The sequence below is a fragment of the Emys orbicularis genome, chromosome 6 (genome assembly GCF_028017835.1).
Source record: "Emys orbicularis isolate rEmyOrb1 chromosome 6, rEmyOrb1.hap1, whole genome shotgun sequence".
Lineage (NCBI taxonomy): Eukaryota > Metazoa > Chordata > Testudines > Emydidae > Emys > Emys orbicularis.
Genome location: NC_088688.1, coordinates 74953083 through 74971234, shown reverse-complemented (window position 1 = coordinate 74971234; position 18152 = coordinate 74953083). Strand labels below are relative to the sequence as shown.

The following is an 18152-nucleotide window of genomic DNA, read 5'->3' as shown; positions in this document are numbered from 1 at the left end:
TTGCTGACAAGCAGATCCTTAAGGAACTGACAGATAAACCTGCTGTCTTCAAGGAAAAAATATAGTCCAGAATGAGAGGAATATCTGTAGCTTTTGGAGAAATAAGTCTTTGGTTCTCCCTGTTAGAAAAATGCTTCCCCTTGGCTAGGTTACTCTTCCTATTAGAACAGTGGTTCCCAAACTGGGGTTCGTGAAATGTTACAGGGGGTTCTCAGGAAAAAATTCCCTAATGGCGGACAGAGCTGTCCTTAGGGACCCTGGGCAGCACGGGACCAGCAGCCTCGGAGCCCCTGGACTTCCAAGAGCTAAGCAGATCGAAGCAAGCACATCTATCACACTGAGGAGATTTAAACTTCAAGACTCCTTATAAGAAATGGAAAGGAAGGTGGATATTTTTTGCTGTTTTTAAAAAATAGGCAGCTAGTATTGTTTTTAAAATTATTATGAAGAACAAGTTTAAGCTTTGTTGTAACGTGTGTTGTTTGCTTGAACTGCTCAAGACCTGAATGCTTGTATAAGAGGAACTCTGAGTTGGCTTCTTAGATACCTTCATGCTGTTTCACATCTGATACTTCTTGATGAAACATAGGAGCCTTGTCTTATAACAAGCTTATTCAAAGTGATACAAGCTACGAAAGTGAGATCTTGGAAGAGTGTTGCCATTTTCATTATGTAATAAAAATACTGTAATAAATAATAATTAATAGTGTGTAATAAGCATGTCATAAAAACAAATTTTATATTTCCAAGATCACTGCTTTTATAATTTACACTCAGGTAAAGGAGAAAATCCCTGGAAATATTCTTTTTTAGGAGGGGGTTCGCGAGACTTGACATTTTGGTAAAAGGGGTTCACAGGTTGTTAAAGTTTGGGAACCACTGTATTAGAAGGATGTTCTGTACAGCTTCAGAACATGATTGCTCTAAGAATGATGCCCATGCAAAAACCAGGCTCTGAGTTGAAGCCACTATAGGTTGGGATGCCTGATCTTGCCGTTTCTATGAGTCAGGAGATTGGGAAACATAGGACTAACGATTTGTGCCCGAGATAACATGCGTAGGCGGTTCAGGAACCAAAACTGTCTGGGCCAGTTGGGGGCAATGAGAATAACTTATGCCCTGTCCTGCCAAATCTTGCACAAAACTTGAGGCAGGAATGGTAGTGGAGGAAGGCATAATTCAGATGATCTGAATATGGAAGGAGTAGAGCATCTCATTGTGAGTCGCAATCCGGAGTGTCTTTGGAACAACACATGTTGTACTTCCTGTTTGTTTGGGAGGCAAACAGGTCCCTGGTGAGAATCTTCTATAGAGCAAAAATACTGTTTACTACAGAGTTATGAAGCTTCCACACGTGATTGACTGCAAAGTGTCTGCAGAGAGAGCCTGTTAGCAAATTCTGGTTTCCTGGGAAGCAGACTGCCAACAGGGTGATCTGATTGCCAATGCACCAGATCCACATACTGATTGTTTCTGTACACAGAAAAGGTGAATCTTGCTCCTTCCTGTTTGTTGATGTAAAAGACAGTTGTGATGTTGTCTGACATTATAAGGGCATGGTGACCTTGAATTAACAGGAGAAAGGTTTCACAAGCCCTTCAAACTGCACGCAGCTAAAGAGCATTGAGGTGCATTCTGGACTCTTGAGATGTGCCTTGCACTGTATGGATGCCCATGTGAGTCCCCAGCCCAAGAGGGACATACTGGTAATGATCATCCTGTCTGGTACAGAGATGAGGAAGGGAACGCCAATGAAAACCTGATGGGGATTCTTCCACCATGATAGGGACGATATCACTTTGTTGAGAACAGTCACTATGGTGCTTATGGACTGTTGATTTGGCGAGTTACACAGTTTGAAGGCATACTTGTAGGCAACAAAGGTAGAGTCTTGCAAAAGGCATGACGTAAGTGCATCAGGCCTTATAGTTTAGGAGAGAGAGATTGGTCTTGACAGGCACTCTGGGGTTGGTTTTGATAATATCAAAGCCTGGTCTATAATATCATAGCCTGAAACCTGTCTCTTGGCAAGTAAGCCCTTGCTATAATGGAATTTAAGAACACCCTGACAAAGTCTGAAGTCCGTGCAGGGGTAAGAACAGATTTTTCAGCATTTACGCTGATCTTGGAGAGGAATTGTAGCATTGTCAAAGTCAATGCCTGGGCCTCTTGGTGTGACTTAGTGACAAGTTGCTAATCGGTGAGGTAGGGGAAGACTGTGAAATCACGGTATCTGATATAGGCTGCTATGATGAGAACACCTTGGGGGTAAAGACACTGGGGTGATAGCAATGCCGAAAAAAGAGTACTTTGTACTGAAAGTGGTCGGAGCAGACTATGAATCTGAGAAAGCAGGGTGAATGTCAATGTTGAGAGCTATATACAACATGTTTTTTTTCCCCAGGGATGGAATTACGGATGCTAACATGACCATAGGAAACTTAAGTTTGCAAATAAAGCTGTTGATATGGCAGAGGTTGAGAATGGGTGTCCAACCACCTTTGGAGGGGAGGGGGGCGCCTAGAAAATATATCAAGTAAAACCGCCTCCTTTGGTACCAAAGAGGAACCCACCTTATCATTCCTCGCTGTAGGAGAGATTTCTTGTTTGAGAATGATCTCGAGAGAGTGGCCACCAAGAGGGATGGGGAAGAGGGTTTTGGAGGGGGCAGGGATGCAGACTCTATAGTATATAGTCAGAATGGATGATGCTGAGCATCCATTTGTCCATTGTTATTGCACTCCAGTGTTGAAAAAGAGTGCCAGACAACCCCCAAAGGACATGTGGGAGTTGGAAGGTGTTTGACACAGTGGTTTGCAGCTCTTGAGCTCCTGCCAAAAATAATGTTTGGAACAGGGCTGGCATTGGAATGAGGAACCCACAGCAGATGATGTGGAGAAGTGGGTCTTTTGAGCTCTCTGCCTCTTATGGGGTGGCACATAAGGTCTCTGGTGGAAGAACTGTTGAGCCATCGGTCTAGGTGAGTGTTTCCCATTGAATTTTCTTTTGGGGGCAGGAGTGTATATTCCCAGGGAGCAGAGGGTGGCCCTGGAGTCCTTTAAAGTGTGTAAGGTCATCCATCTTCTGATTAAACAGATGAGTCTCATCAAAGGAAAGGTCCCCAATGGTATTCTAGACCTCCCTGGGAAATCCAGAAGCATGGAGTCACGACTCCCTGCTCATCATGATGGCAGTAGCCATTACCCTGGAAGATGCATCAGCTGCATCCATTGCTGATTGGAGATGGTCCTGGCAACCATTTTGCCTTCCTATATGAGAGCCTGGAAACAAGTTCTGTCCTGCTATGGGAGACTGTCAAAGTCCGCAAATTTCAAATAGTTCAGGAAGTCATACTTAGCCATTAGTGGTTGGTAATTGGCTATCTTGAACTGGAGGCTAGAAGAAGAAAAAACAAAAAAAAACAAAAAAAAAAACTTTCCTTCACAATAAGTTGAGACCGTTGCCCTCCTTATCAGTCAGGGTAAACTGGGGTTGTTGCTGCTTAGATCTCTCTGTAGAAACTTGGACCACTAAATAATTAGGAGCAGGGTGAAAGAACGGAAATTCCGCCCCATTGGCTGTGACATAGTACCATTCCTCTGCCCTCTTAAGGGCAGTGGCACAGGTAGCTGGGGTATGCCAGACCACTCTAGCTGGCTCCAGAATGGCTTTGTTAACAGGGAATGCTATTCTACTGGAGCTGGAGGACTGAAGAATGTCCAGGAGCTTGTATCAAGGATCCTGTACCTCCCCAAGAGGAATCTGCAACTCCCTTGCAATTCTGCAACCAAGTTCCTGGAGTTGCTTATAGTCATCAGGGGAATGGAGACATCAGAGTCACTGCCTCATCTGGTGACGAAGACGGCAATCTCATTGGATCCAGTGGAACCACTGGATCTGGCATGTACTCCTCCTCCTCAGTTGGATGCGGGGCAGCTCTGGTTGTCACCTCAAAAGGGGAGGGAAGAGGTGACTTCTTAACAGACCTGACAGACTCTGTGGGATGGAACTGGTCCCATGGCCCCCAGTATGGCCAGTAGGACGGGTCAAATGGAGGGTGGTCCCCAAAGCATGAGGTATAACTGTTTCAAGGCGGACGATGAGGTGGAAGTTGGTCCCAGGCTGGCCCAGGTCTTTTGACCAGGAAGGTGTCTCTTGGAGGAGAAGGGCATAACGATTCATTGGGTAGTTCAGAATCTCCCCATAAGAAAACTGCTTCTGCTTCCTACAGTGGTACCAACAGTGCTGCTGGGGGCAAATCATAGCCGAAAGATGGAATGGGAGACAAACTCCTCCCAAAAGCCAGCTCCCTTGGTGGAGTCATGACCTCCCTCAAAAGGGAAGGAGCTGAAGGAGGAGGAGACTCAGGGTCTGTGAGAGTGAATATGTCCTCAGGAAGAGCATAGGTCTTGGCCCTTCCTGGTGCAAGAGGGGTCCTGGCTACCCGAACCACCAGAGCTGCAGTAGAGACAGTCTGTGCCATAATCTATGTCTGTGAAACCGCAGGTGACTGATGCTCTTGGCAAGTGGTCTTCATCAGTGCCGGCAGATCCCAGGATTAGTGCTTGGAAGGTCCCGGAGGCACTGTGGCTGCCAGGTCGCAACTGGTGCCGATGGAGCCCTAGACTTGTGAGCTTTCTTATCATGCCTCTGAGACTTAGGATCTATTAAGTTCTCTGGGGCTGAGCTATTGCTTGGTTTAGTCCGGTCTGGATCCGACTTCTTTGAAGTGGATTTAGAGGAAGACTTAGCCTCATGCTTATGACAATGCTCCCTGCTCTCCCAACAAGACTCTGCTGAGGGATCTGTGGGGATAGATTCCCTCACTCCTGATTTGGACCTCACGGCAGGAGGTTCACTTCTTGCTGAGTCAGGCTGATGTATGGGGGGGTTCCCCAGCCCGGGTCTGATTGTGGCCTTATGGCTTTTTCATTAGGTGCTTCCTAAGGTGAAGTTCCCACCCTTTCCGGGTTCGACTGGAGAACAAATGGAAGATACTGCATCTTGCCACGATGTGGGCTTCCCCAAGGATGTACAAGCAGCGTTGATGGTCCTTGTTGACCAAAAAGGATCACAGGCAGGAAGCACAAATTTTCAAGCCTGGAGTCCTGGGCATAAGCCAGTACATGTGTGCGGCAGGGAGATGCTCCCCAGGTCAGGGAGACTAACTATAAAACACAAACTATCAGATAAAAACTTCAAAACTCTAGAATATAGAACTATTTACAGATATCTAAATATATATTCACAGATGAAGAAAGCTGAAGCTTTCGACATTGGAGGTTCTGACCTGAGCCATGCAGCGATCAGAAGGAATTGGAGAGGCAGTTGGTCCACCCCACCCTTTATCTCCTCAGTTGGAGGCACAAAGTGAGCCGAGGCACAACGTGAGCCAAGGCACATGTGCGGACCAATGTACATTGCTTTCAAAATCCTCTGGCTCCAGGCAATTGAAGCACATGCGAACCCACATTAGAATTATGCATAGGGACCAGCACTCAAAAAAGAAAGATGGTTTCAAGATTCCTCGACCCACTGAAGTTGGGTGTGCTAACATTGGTTAAATAATCACCACCAGAGAATCTCTCAAATATATAATGCAAGGTCCTTGGTGATGTCAACCCTTTCCTTCAGAGAGGTGAGAATAGAGAATCATTTCAGTATTACTTTCCCTGCTTTTATTTTTAAACCTACGAGCCTATTGTGGTCATTGAGTAGGACTTTTGTCAGCTCTTGAATCCTCAGTTTGTCACCAAGAGAACCAGAAAACCGCTTCCTGAACTTAATGGCAAGGGACAGCATACACACGTGTACACTGTTCTAACCAATTGCAAAAGCAAACACTTAAACATTTAGCACCAATCCACATTCATTAGGAGGTCTCTCTAATCTCCTCCGTTTGGCAAGAAACATGTTTGGCATTAGTTGCACACATCACTCAATTAACTGAAAAAGTCACGCTGCGGGCATCAGCAGAGCAGTGAGGTAGCACACAATTCCATTACGTGGGAGACCCACCTTTTACAGTAGACTCAAGGGTAGGGTCACATCTGGGGCTTAGAGAACGGCTGAGCTGGCATGTTATAATGAATTAGTAGAACAAATCTATTAAGCAGAAACTGTGTGTGGTTCTCCTTTTCAATTCTGAAAATATACCCCATGGAGAAAAGATAGGAAAGTGGGAGGAAAGGATAGCTCTTCTGCTCTCAGAACACAACTATTCCACTCCATCCATGGAAGATGTTGGTTTTTCTCCTACACATTCCCTTCATAAAAATCCATTGATTTGGCTTCTTGTAGCCACCAAAGGCAAAAGGAAGAAATAAACAAAGGTAATAAATTAAGAGGTAAAAAGATTAGAAAATAAGCATTAAACTGATTTCCATAGAATACAGTATGTATTGGCATTGACACCAAGCTATGGCAAATAAAAACTCCACACAAGTTGTGGTTTAAGCTAACAGCTGCAACCTTAAGAAATACATGGAAAATTAAAAATCCCAACAACTCCTGGCTGTCAACGCTAGTTCAGTGCAATTACCGCCTCAAAACTATGGCCACAAGCAGCTCCAAAACCGACAAGAGCCCTGGCTGGGTACAGCCAAACAGCTGCCTTCTTAAGCTGGGCATGAAATACTGGTACTTTTAATCTGTGAATGATATAAACAGCCTCCACCCATCCTACCACTCATTACATCCCATTGCCCTCTCACTCCTGGCCCTGTACTAGAGTTTGGCATAAGCCTCAATATGATCTATTATTGCAGAGAATTCCTGTGTACACAACATAGTACTGTACACACAACTCTCCACCCCCAAAATGCATGGCAGACCTCTTGACTGTTTCTCAGGAACCCTCTATACCCCACTTATTTACCACATGATCAAGGAAAGGCAAAAACTCCCAGCTGCAGCAGGTCAATTCTGCACTGCAGGAAAAATTCCTTCCCAACCCCAAATGGTGATCAGCTGCAGCCCAGAGTACATAGGGAAACATGGAATGTACCATGGTGGTGGCCCATATATTCCTCTAACTGGGAAGGGAGGAATGAAAGAGAGGAACAGCCACTTAACTAATCTGCACAATGTAACCCCCCCAACCCCGACCAGAAAGTATTCTCCCACTTCCCCATACCAGGCCAATCAAGGGCATGCAGTGGGCAAAAAGAACTGCCTTTCATTGGTATTTGGTGTAAAGAACTATCCCTTCACTGTCACTGTATGTTTATCTCAGTCCCAACCCAATACTGTGTTTGAGATCAACTGTGGTCCTGATATGCAGAGCATTCCTCCCACAGAGAATGAGCACAAGCTTGAACATGCCCCTCACCTAGCCATGTAATTAAAAACTGTTCCATCTGAAGTCTCACATCAGTAAGAAACATGTCAGTACTTATAGCCAACAGATCAGCCCAGTAACCCTGCACATCAGAGTACCCTTAGGAAATACTTGGGCCTGATCACAGCACCTGCTTTTTCTCCCTGAAATGTACTAGTCTCTCCCTATTTGCAACTCCTCTTATCTACTCAATCTCAGGTTGCCTTGTGGTACTGCAACATACCTGCCTTCGAGGCAAATTCAGACAACTGAGAGCAAGATAAAATGCTGTGCTGCACAGATGGCTTTTGACTTGAACAAAGAGACCCATTCTAGTCCCACCAGTGAGATCATCTTTCCTCAGGTGAATGTTTATCAATATCTTTAGGTAATCCAACCATACTTCCTTAGAGCTGAGTACAGATCAAGACTCTTGGTGTTGGGCCGCTGCAATTGTTCATGCTCCATCTGGAAGTCCAGTTGCAACCCACTCACCTGTTGCAAGCTGTTGAAGGGCATAGTGGCTGACACGTGGCTGTAGATCTGGATTCTCCATGGACAGTGTCTCACAATCTCACCAGTAAAGTAAATAGAAGATATTGCAAGCACAGAACAAAGCATCAGTAAAACACCATGCCAGTGCCGCACTGGGGGAAGGCAGTGTAGACTAGAAGAGTTCATACAGCTGACATTAGCAGTTGAACCAGCAACAGCCAATGGATTCTACTTAGGATCCAAGTCTAGCACAACCAGTGAAATAGCAGCTCCAAATGAAGGTAGAACAAATTCTCCCCCAACCCATTTTTCAACACCATTCCAAACTGAACCATGAGCAGTACACTACCATCCCCAGGCAAGAACAGAAGGCCTGGTGCAGCTGGTCAGAAAGGGAGATAGATTGTTGAGCATACACATATACCATGTTCCCTGAGTACTCTGGAAAAGACCCTGTGTGCTTGATCTATTTTGGAAAAATGCTATCTGAACACAACAGCACCCCACATCCACTGGGAGTCGTCCAGCCCTGTGCCTGGCCAGAGTAATCACATGACAAATGAGGCATTAGATTGCCAATTCAAAATGTTCCACAAAGGCTACTACCATCAAAGTATAAGAACCACGGAGATGGATGTTCTGAAGAGCTACCAGCAGAGATCAGCTCTTCTGAGTGGTGACAGACTGATATAATTCCTCTCCTCAGAAGTTGTTAATTCAAAGCCTCTAGAATTATGCACACCAAGAAACTTATTCACACCTAAGCAAAGTCTGCTGAGTGAAGGAAAATACCCAAGAGATGATATGGTAGACAGGGCCAGCCCTAGCTAGTTTTAAGCTCTCCACAGTTCACTCCTTCCCCACATTTCTGTATTCCCTCCTTTGTAACCCCCATCTCCACACTCTGTATTCTGTCCTCATTGTTTCATGCCCTCCTCCCTTTGGACTCCCCTTCTCTTTTCCAAGTTCTATCCCATACTTGTTTCCATTCATGCCATCTACACTCATTCTAATCTCTCTTCCCCCTCTTAATTTCAGAGTCCCACCTTAACCTCACAGCCACCCATGCCTTTTCCCTCCAACCTCCATGATATCTGCTCCTTCCACTCTCAAGTACCCCATTAAAAGACAAAATGATCTGAACTTACCCACTTTCTCCCAAAAATGTTTGTGCACAGAGAGCCACCTCTGAATGAGTTCCTTAAGGTTTTCTTCTTAGCGAAGAAATGTTTATTTGGAAACCTGTATTAAGTTATAATTTTGCTTCAGACATTTATCACCATTTTGTTCTACATGACTTATCAATTTCATACTTGCAAGTGAGGTAAATCTGAATGCACAATATGAAAAATAATCAGTATAGTAGCATCATATACACATAAAACAGCTGACCTCGATTCTGAATGTTCTACCAATAAATATTGGTTTTAAAAACAGAAAGCAGAAGCTCTAATTATTAAAACTTGAAGTACTAAGAGTGGAGAGATCACCTTGGCACTTTGTGGTCATTAGATATTAGGAAATTTTGCCTTGTGGTATGAACATATTGATATAGTAATGGATTTAGCTCCTACTATTATCATATGGTTTATAAGGAGATACTATTCCTATATTCTACTTAGGAGGAAAATAAACCACGTAAGAGTGATTTGTATGATGTTTTGGTTACTCTGGATATTTATGTTGAGGCTGCAATAGAATTTCTTCTGTGGTGCACATACATTAGATGTAATAGAATAGAATTTATTATAGCTTAGTACATTAGGGAAAAGAGGAGACTCGTAAAGAAAGCAATGCAATACAGACAATTTTTCCTCAAGCAATTGTACATATCAACTGTTCTGTAGCCACAATGAACTCTCTAGGTAATGGCTATAGTATATATAATTTTTTATTATAGAAATTTATTTCTCCCCTCCCACAAGGGACCAAAAAGGAGTTGTGTCTACTTGTAAAGGATGCAAATGAGATCACATGGAAGCTTTGTGGTTAAAATAGTGTAATCCTTTTCATAGTTAAGACCATTTTATCCAGCACACAAATGTTTTCCTCTTAACTGTGAAAGTTGGCTGACCTGTCAAAATGTTCCTATGAAAATTTATACAAGTATTGCATGTTCTTTGTAAAAGGATTGCAGATATACAGATTAAGTTCATAGTAGATGCCAAATATACTGATATGTGGATATAGATTATATATACAACTATTAGCAGCTGTATCAAGATGTATATCATCCCATCTGATTTCCAATTACATAGACACAAACAGGAAATAGATATTTGAGGCTTTTTCCTTTTCAGTGAGTGAAGATAGTAATGTGTTGCTCCTAATTCTGTTACTCTCTCCATAACTCAAAATGGCTATTTTCTCTCTTACACAGGTTTGTCAATGTGGCTCTGATATAATTGGTTCCTATACCGTTTAGGCAGTTTAGCTACTGTCATATAGAAATCACCCTAGTAATTCCATGTGGAATTCCAGTATATCTTTAGATAGCAATGTTATGTAAGCTGGTTTCAGCAAAATGCTGGAAGACAACTGAGGGCTGACTGGAGCCAAAAATGTTTATTTTTTCCTCAGGTTGGTGATTAAACTCTGAAGGATTTTTATTGGAGTCAGGTAAGGGAGGCAAATGGGGATCTGCTCATTCCCATATTTCCCTGTCATCTTAGTTTTAGAAGAGGGGTGGAATACTCCCTGCAGAAGACCTGATTTGGTTGTCTGCTGATAGAGGTGATAGCAGCCACAGGAAACAACAGGGTTGTCATCAATCTTTATACCTTTTAAGTGTAGGACAATCTGAAGGGAGTTGGTTAAAGAAGGCAATGATAGGGGTAAAAATGCTTGCTGATTTTGTTTTCTCTGTGACTATATATCTACACACACAGACACACACGATGGGGATAGCTAAGATCATCAAATAAATATTGAAGAGTAGGATACAAGCTGATCCAATACAAGCAAAAACTGCACCACCTGTCTGTACCTTCTTTGTGCAACTAAGATGAATAATGTTTGATGAATATTTCATTACATTATATACAAGGCCTCATTTATCACTTGTCAACTTCTCCAAAAGCCAATATAGCACATCACAGGTTACATGAGTTTTGATGACACCAAGTGCTATAGTCAATCAACCAAACAATAGTAAATACATTATGCATCCAGATGATTGAGCACTCAAGTGTACAAAACAAACATAAAATACCATGGACATAACAGAGACACCGGTTTTATGGCTCATTACAAAATTTGTAACACACCCTGCTGCCTAACACTTGGTTGCCCACTTAATTTCAAGTGGTCTCCTACAGCACGTATGAGCCCCTTATGCTTAATCTGTTCCACCTTGTATTTAGCTGGGCACTCTGATTACCTTCTCCAGACCTGAGAAGGAGCTCTGTGTAGCCTGAAAGCTTGTCCTTTCTACCAACAGTCGGTCCAATAAAAGATAGTATCTCACCTACCTTGTCTTTCTCATAAAATACTGAGGGTTTGTTTTTTTAATTCCACAGTAAAATCCACCAATTTTGTTAACTGAGAAGCTGAATTTTACTGTACCAGCAATTTGTTCTATGTTTCTCCTATTAAAATCATAATGTGTCAGGTTCAGTGCATCCTCAGTAAATAATGAACATAATATTTTATCAGTAATTTAGGACAACTATACAGCTTCAACTTACACCTCTACCCCGATATAACGTTGTCCTCGGGAGCCAAAAAAATCTTACTGCGTTACAGGTGAAACCGCGTTATATTGAACTTGCTTTGATCCACTGGAGTGTGCAGCCCCGCCCTTCCCGGAGCACTGCTTTACCGCGTTATATCCGAATTCATGTTATATCGGGTCGCGTTATATCGGGGTAGAGGTGTACTTTAATTTTCAAACTGAGATAGGTACAGAATGCTAATTTGAGATAACACTTAAATATTTAATATATTATAAATTGATATTTTTATTATGTTTAATGGCTATGAATAAAAAAATTCACAGGCAAAAGACATTCTCTTGACATGGCAGAGGAATTAAAAGCCAATTTAATTTCAAACTTATGATGATTAAAAGGCACTGAATTAGATTTTATAGAGTGAAAAATGACACTGTAGAATTATATAGCTCACTTTAACTACCATTTCACTTTACCTATAAAACTACATCTTTGAAAATCTATAATCCAATTGTCTTCCATCACTGTCATAAAATTGACTTCTCTGTAGTCAAACAAGAATGCTGGGTGACAGCTATTCTTACTGCGCTCTAGAAGAATGTGTCAAAGTTACAGACTAGAGGGGATTTCTGATATCTGGCAAGCTTCTAGTAATTAGTTTTATAATCAGTTTAACCTATTTTAAGATGCAAGTATATGGCTAGATGATTTAATGGGTTACTGGACTTCACCTCCGGAAATCTGGTTAATAATTTTTGACTACATTATAGTTGCCTAGATCGTGGACATTTGTCCACAGTGTAATACTACATTTTAAAGCACAATTGCCAATTCATGCTCAGGGGAAACCTAGAATTTGACTAGCCAAAATGTTTCAGGTCTTGACTGAAGCGCAGATGTGGAAGCTTATGCAGCAAATGTACAGACTATAGGCTTGGTTCTAATCAGTGCTATATCATCTTCCTTTCAAAAAGAGTTCAAATTCACTCACTGATGCTGTTTTATACAGGAAGAGTGGATGACTCAGTGGATTAGTAGTGCAATATGGAGTCCGTCTGTGATATTGAACCATATTTCTAGCCCTCAGGAACCTTCCCTCTCTCATCAGTTAGAGAGAAAGTGGAGGGAAAGAAGAAATATCCTTCCCTTCCCACCCAAGCAGTCTGATGTGGAGAAATGAAAAAGATGGAGCTGCAAAGGCACAAAATAATCAGGGTATCCTCATGACATTGCATCACCAATAAGTCACTGATTATGGACAAAATGCAATATGAAGATGGTTATTTTTTGGCTCTCTGAGACACTATCTGATGACAAAGTAGTTCTCCAGCTCTTAGAAACTGAGAATTATTAACTTATCAGTTTCTAATTGGCCCAAGCTGGTACTGACCTTAACCCTTCACCATCTGCTGGATGTTGGTGGCCTGTATAAAATAATTTGGTATTCTTACTTATGCGTCCCTGTCACAAAGTCACATTGGGCACCCTTCTTGGCATACTATGAGTCCAGTGAGTGAATGGGCATGAAGACTCAACTATCCTTCCATTTTAGAAAGGAAATAATTAAATTGTAATGGTGAGGCACGTATCAAGAGATTGCATTCCGCTTCACAAGTTTACTTTTTCTAATTTAATAGGCAAACAGAAAAAACATGCGAAGTGTGGAGTGCAAACATTCTTTGGTTTACTCATAAAATAGAAGACATATCAAACAGCAAAAAAACTTGGCAATTAAATACATTGCAAAGTTCTTTATAAGCTTCCGCACAAAAATTCCTCAGGTGTTTGAAATGTTTTAGCACGTTACAGTGTTTGGGGAGTCACATATTTTTTGTACCAGTGAAAAGAACTAGATAACATTTTTTGATTTAATCTGTGGTATTGTAAATGCCTTCTCTCTATTTGTTAAACAGTTGTTACTATATGTAACCCAACAACATAAGCTCACTATATACAAAGCAAACTGCTGTGGAATTTATTTAGCCTTCAGATGCTTATGTTATCTAAATTCACATTACCATATATGTTATCTTAATGTGCAGAAATACATCGACCCTTACGTTTTCAGAAGAGGATGGATATAGTAGCAGGACTCCCATGTTAATTAATGAGCGTTCTTAGCTCACCCACTGCATTTTATCTTTTAATTGCACATGGAGTTTTAAAATTCTGAAACAGAATTATATATCACAGGTGCTTTCTTCTACCACACACTATTCAGTCTGTAGAATGCATTTTCCAAGCCAGGCTGAATTATTGTAGTTTACTGTTCCTGAAATAATCAAACTTAACAGGCATCAGAGTTGATCTGCAAGGGTCACTGGGTAGGTTTTCAAACCTAACTGATTTTCATTACTGGACTGCAGATTAACAATGCAGTTCAAATGCTGCACAAAAGTATCAGGGATATGACAACTGTAAAACTGAACTGTTCATAAAGGCAGCACAAGAAAGCTGTTATCTACACATATACATAGAGCACATGTGAATATAAATGCATCAAATATATATTCTTTTTAACATGTGAATTAAAGAAATTACAGAATGTACCATCACCATGCCAGTCTGATACAAAAAATAGCCTTTTGATGATTTATAAATATTACTCTAAATGTAAAATTACATAGTTGGATTGTTTGACTACATATAATTTCATTTTATCATCTACTTCACAAGAGTCTTCCTCTACTTGAGCAGCTCCGTTTCACAACCTTTATCTAGCCGTTTCCTTAGGCAAAGCACATTAAAGCAGTATTGTTCGAAGTCTTTGTTCCAGGTTGACTGGGAATAGCAATAGATGGCTCATAATACTCAGTTTGGTAAAGATTTTTCTGAAGCATCTGTTATATTCAAAAAAACTACTTTTGTATGGTCCCTTATTCCTTCATAAATCAGCAGTGTTCCTTCTACAAATTATACACGAGCAGTCAACCGTAATGCGAGTACTTATATGTTTCCCTCATCTAGCATTTTGTTGACACCATCACAGAGTTTCTGCAAGTGGGGCTTAAAAGGTCCGAAGGGATTGTATAAGGCAGCCAAAAATTCGCAATCAGAGAAATGATCAAACACGTTGTTGACACGTCCATGTGATTTTGCAGTTAGGTGGCGTTGGATGATTTGATGAAGTATCTCTCTACAATCATTCAACAATTTGGACAAAAAAATCCTGTCAAAGGTATAATCCACCTGATGGAAACTGACCACGGTTTTAGCCAGCTGATGAACCTTCTTCTTAAACTTCTCCATCAGTGCTATTTCTTCCTGATTAAACTGGTTATTCCTGTAGAGAATTGCCAATTTGATGACTGTTTTGATGAGATTTTTAATGATCTTTTCTGCTTCTTTCTTGTTTTGAGTGTATTCCCTTGTCACTCTGTAGAGCTCATCTAAAACATCACTGCTGGTATCGTCTATCAAGGTAGTTGCTATTGATTTGGATACCATTTTGCCAAGGATCTTCTTCTGGGCCTGAATGGCCAAGTTTTTGGAATTGAAGATATCCGTGGCCACTGGAAAAAAACAGAGTACAATCACTAGATCATTACAGGCACATTACTGACAGCATGTTAAAGAACATTTTCCTGCCCATATCCATTTATTTTACAGTTGGCATACCATATTCCTTCAAAAGTAATGGAATTAATCATCAATAATGTGTGAAAACTGCAGTTTCGGTTCACAGACTTCCTGTGGCTCTTGGTATGATTTGTGTAGGTCTGCATTCACTGAGTTTGTTTTGGGTTTGAATGAACACAAAAAACTAAGTGAAACTCAACCAAAGTGGATGAACATAAAGGCCTAGATAAAGCGAATAAACACGTGTGAACACAACAATACAGATTTTGCTGGGACACGAATTGGCTTCTGGCTGCACCCCCCCAGTAGTTTTAGGCTGTCTGAAAGGAAACCCTTCATCTGTTTACATTCATTTCACATATGGAAGGTTTTCTTTGCAAACACAGGACTGGATTTTTTTTTTTTTTTTTTAATAAGATGAAAGCATATTCTGCAGATGCCCATGGGCAAAGTTCTACATTTGGAAGAGAAAGTTTCCTACTAGCCATGTGTATATATGTTCAGATACACAGTTGCCAGCACATATAAAGGGTATTTGTTCAAAGGGGCATTTGTTAAGCTATAAAACTATATTTCCTCCTTCACAGCATCTTTGAAAAACTCACAACAGAATCCTATTCTAGGATTTGGAAAGCTCCCAGCCCACTTAATGAAAAAGTAACCACATTCTGCACAGTTAATTAATTAAAAATCTTAGATCATTTGAGTATATCTTTTTAAAGAGCTAGTTCTTACCAGATGAGGATACTGAAGTACCAAAGAACTCATTGTTAGCTATTTTGGGAGCAGTAATCAAGCTCACAAGACAAACCGGCTTTTCTAAACCATGTGGGTCTGAGAAACAGCTAAGGATCATAACTAGCCAATCAGAAAAGTGAAAAATACTTCAACAGTTTTTGTATTTTTAAAATTTAATAATAAATCTGTGTTACTATTTAAATAAAAACAATCAACATATTTTAAAAATCATCAAGTATGGAAAGCCACTAACCAGTGCTTAGGATCATAGAGATCTATTTTTATCAAGTAAAGATGAGCTTCCTTTGAATTATGATTGCCCCTTTACTATAACAAAAATAATTAAAACCACATCCCCTATGTTTCCTAAATGCTCCTTGATCATCTTCTCACCAAACCATGAATATTGTCCTTCCCTGGCTTTATTTGTTAAGGCCAAAATCTCAATGATTTCTGATGTTCCACAAATTTATACAGATTTCTTCTGCTTTGATAGGAGCACTATGATGGCTTACAAAGTACCTTTCCAACTCTTCAGGAATGAAAATGCAAAAACAAAAATTTATTTCATTATTTTCCTCTTTGGATTTATACAAATGCTAAAAAGGGCATTTATCCAGATGCTATAGCCACCCTTGCCTTAAAACTATATCACAAATAATACCTCAATATAACTTAAAGAACTTGCTACTAGCAAGCACCCCTCCTCAAATCAGCCTCTAACCATTTCCTATCCTTACAAACCCAGCCATTAATGGTTTTGACACTCCAAAACCCCACACAGAGAGCTTTTCTAAAACAAAGTCATAATTGAACATTTGACTTTTTCTTAAAAAATAAAAACAAAACAAAAAGACCCAGCCTTAAACATATGATTACGGTGGTGTTAGCAAATAAAGAGTTCTCTCTCACCTGCATATGAATGTCAGATTCTGAATGGTTTCCCTATATGTTATTAAAATGCTGGGGCTATGTCGCTTGTACTACTTTCTATACATCTACATTAGTGCTGTTAGAGCACAAGTCAACTTTCATTTCTTTAATTTGTCATCATTCCACAAGTTTTGATCCGGCTGTCAAATACAAACTCTGTATCTTAAAATGTTATTCTAAAACCCAGTTGGACTATATTATGAACATTTATTTCTTGGTTTCTCTCTTCTGTTATCAACACCAGAAAAAGAATTGAAGAATTAAAATGCAATTTATTTACAAAGTACTTAAATAAAACTGAGTTTAAGTACTGAAAGGAATCAGTCTTCAAAGTAAAGACAAAATTTCCCTTGAGAAAGTTAAAATTTTACTTACTGTTCATCAACAAGTAGAATTACAGCTTTTACTGAGATGGTGATGCCAAAGTCACGTTTCAGGTATAGTCACAATGTGTATGAGGCGAAGACTGGACTGGTAGCTTGTTAATTAAATTTAACACCAATACTTTATCACAGTAGCCTAATATACTCCCCTCAAAGAGCATCGGAATCTGATACAGATTTAAAGTTTTTTCATCCTCTCTCTGTGACAATCTCATAAAAGCATTTTCTTCTGAACTACCTTTTTCTTTTCAGCCTGAATTGCTCCATTTCACTTTGGCAACTCAAAATGCAAAAATTACAGTGAAGTAGTTTCACTTCCTTGAAAGGAAAGCTTAAAGGAAATTGCATTGCTGAGCAAGCAATGTAACATTAATAGCCGTTATTGGTAACTGACATCTGGGACAATGAACAAAAATATAGAAAGAACAAAGGTAAAGTAACTTAGAAAGGGCATACTTGGTTCTTTGGAAGGGAAGGGACCCCTATCTCCCGTAGCTAAGTGCTTATTTCCTGATTTCCTATTTATGAGCTATTCATTCAAACTAAAAATGAACTTATTTGAACAAAACATGTTTAAACTAAACAGGCCCAAACTAAAATCAGATTTTTGATTACCCAAACTAGGCCTGCAATATATTAACAGAGAAGTTATTAAATATTTTTCCTATAGGTTTGCATTAGCGATGCGTATGAAGCAAACCTCCAGATCTCAACCTCTGCACTTTCTGGGGAAGGTTTGAAATCTGAAGTTTAACTTTTTTAGCCACATCTCTAGTTAATGCATATTCTAATACACTGGTTTAATTATCTTTTGCCCTTAGCTGTAAAACTTATTTGACCTTCAATCCATTAGCAAAGGATGGCTTCCAAAACATTCAATCATTAGAAATCCAACAAGATAATAACACGGATTTTTTTTTATTGTAGTAAATGTATTTGTAGAGGGAATACAGGATATGTCCATTAGCAACTCAAGACCATTCATGAAACTTTTCTAAAAGCCAGATTCCAAAAGCAAATAGGTTTTCCATTCTA

General features: G+C 40.3%; 1 protein-coding gene across 1 annotated transcript in view; it reads right to left on the bottom strand.

Moving 5' to 3' along the window:
• Nucleotides 1-13100: 13100 nt before the first annotated feature.
• TNFAIP8 (TNF alpha induced protein 8) overlaps nt 13101-18152 on the bottom strand; it is an 89778-nt gene continuing 84726 nt past the window's right edge. Inside the window, exon 2 of the mRNA XM_065406401.1 lies at nt 13101-14996. Coding sequence (XP_065262473.1) covers nt 14431-14996 — 566 coding nt within the window. The 3' untranslated portion in view covers nt 13101-14430. The remainder of the gene's footprint in view (nt 14997-18152) is intronic.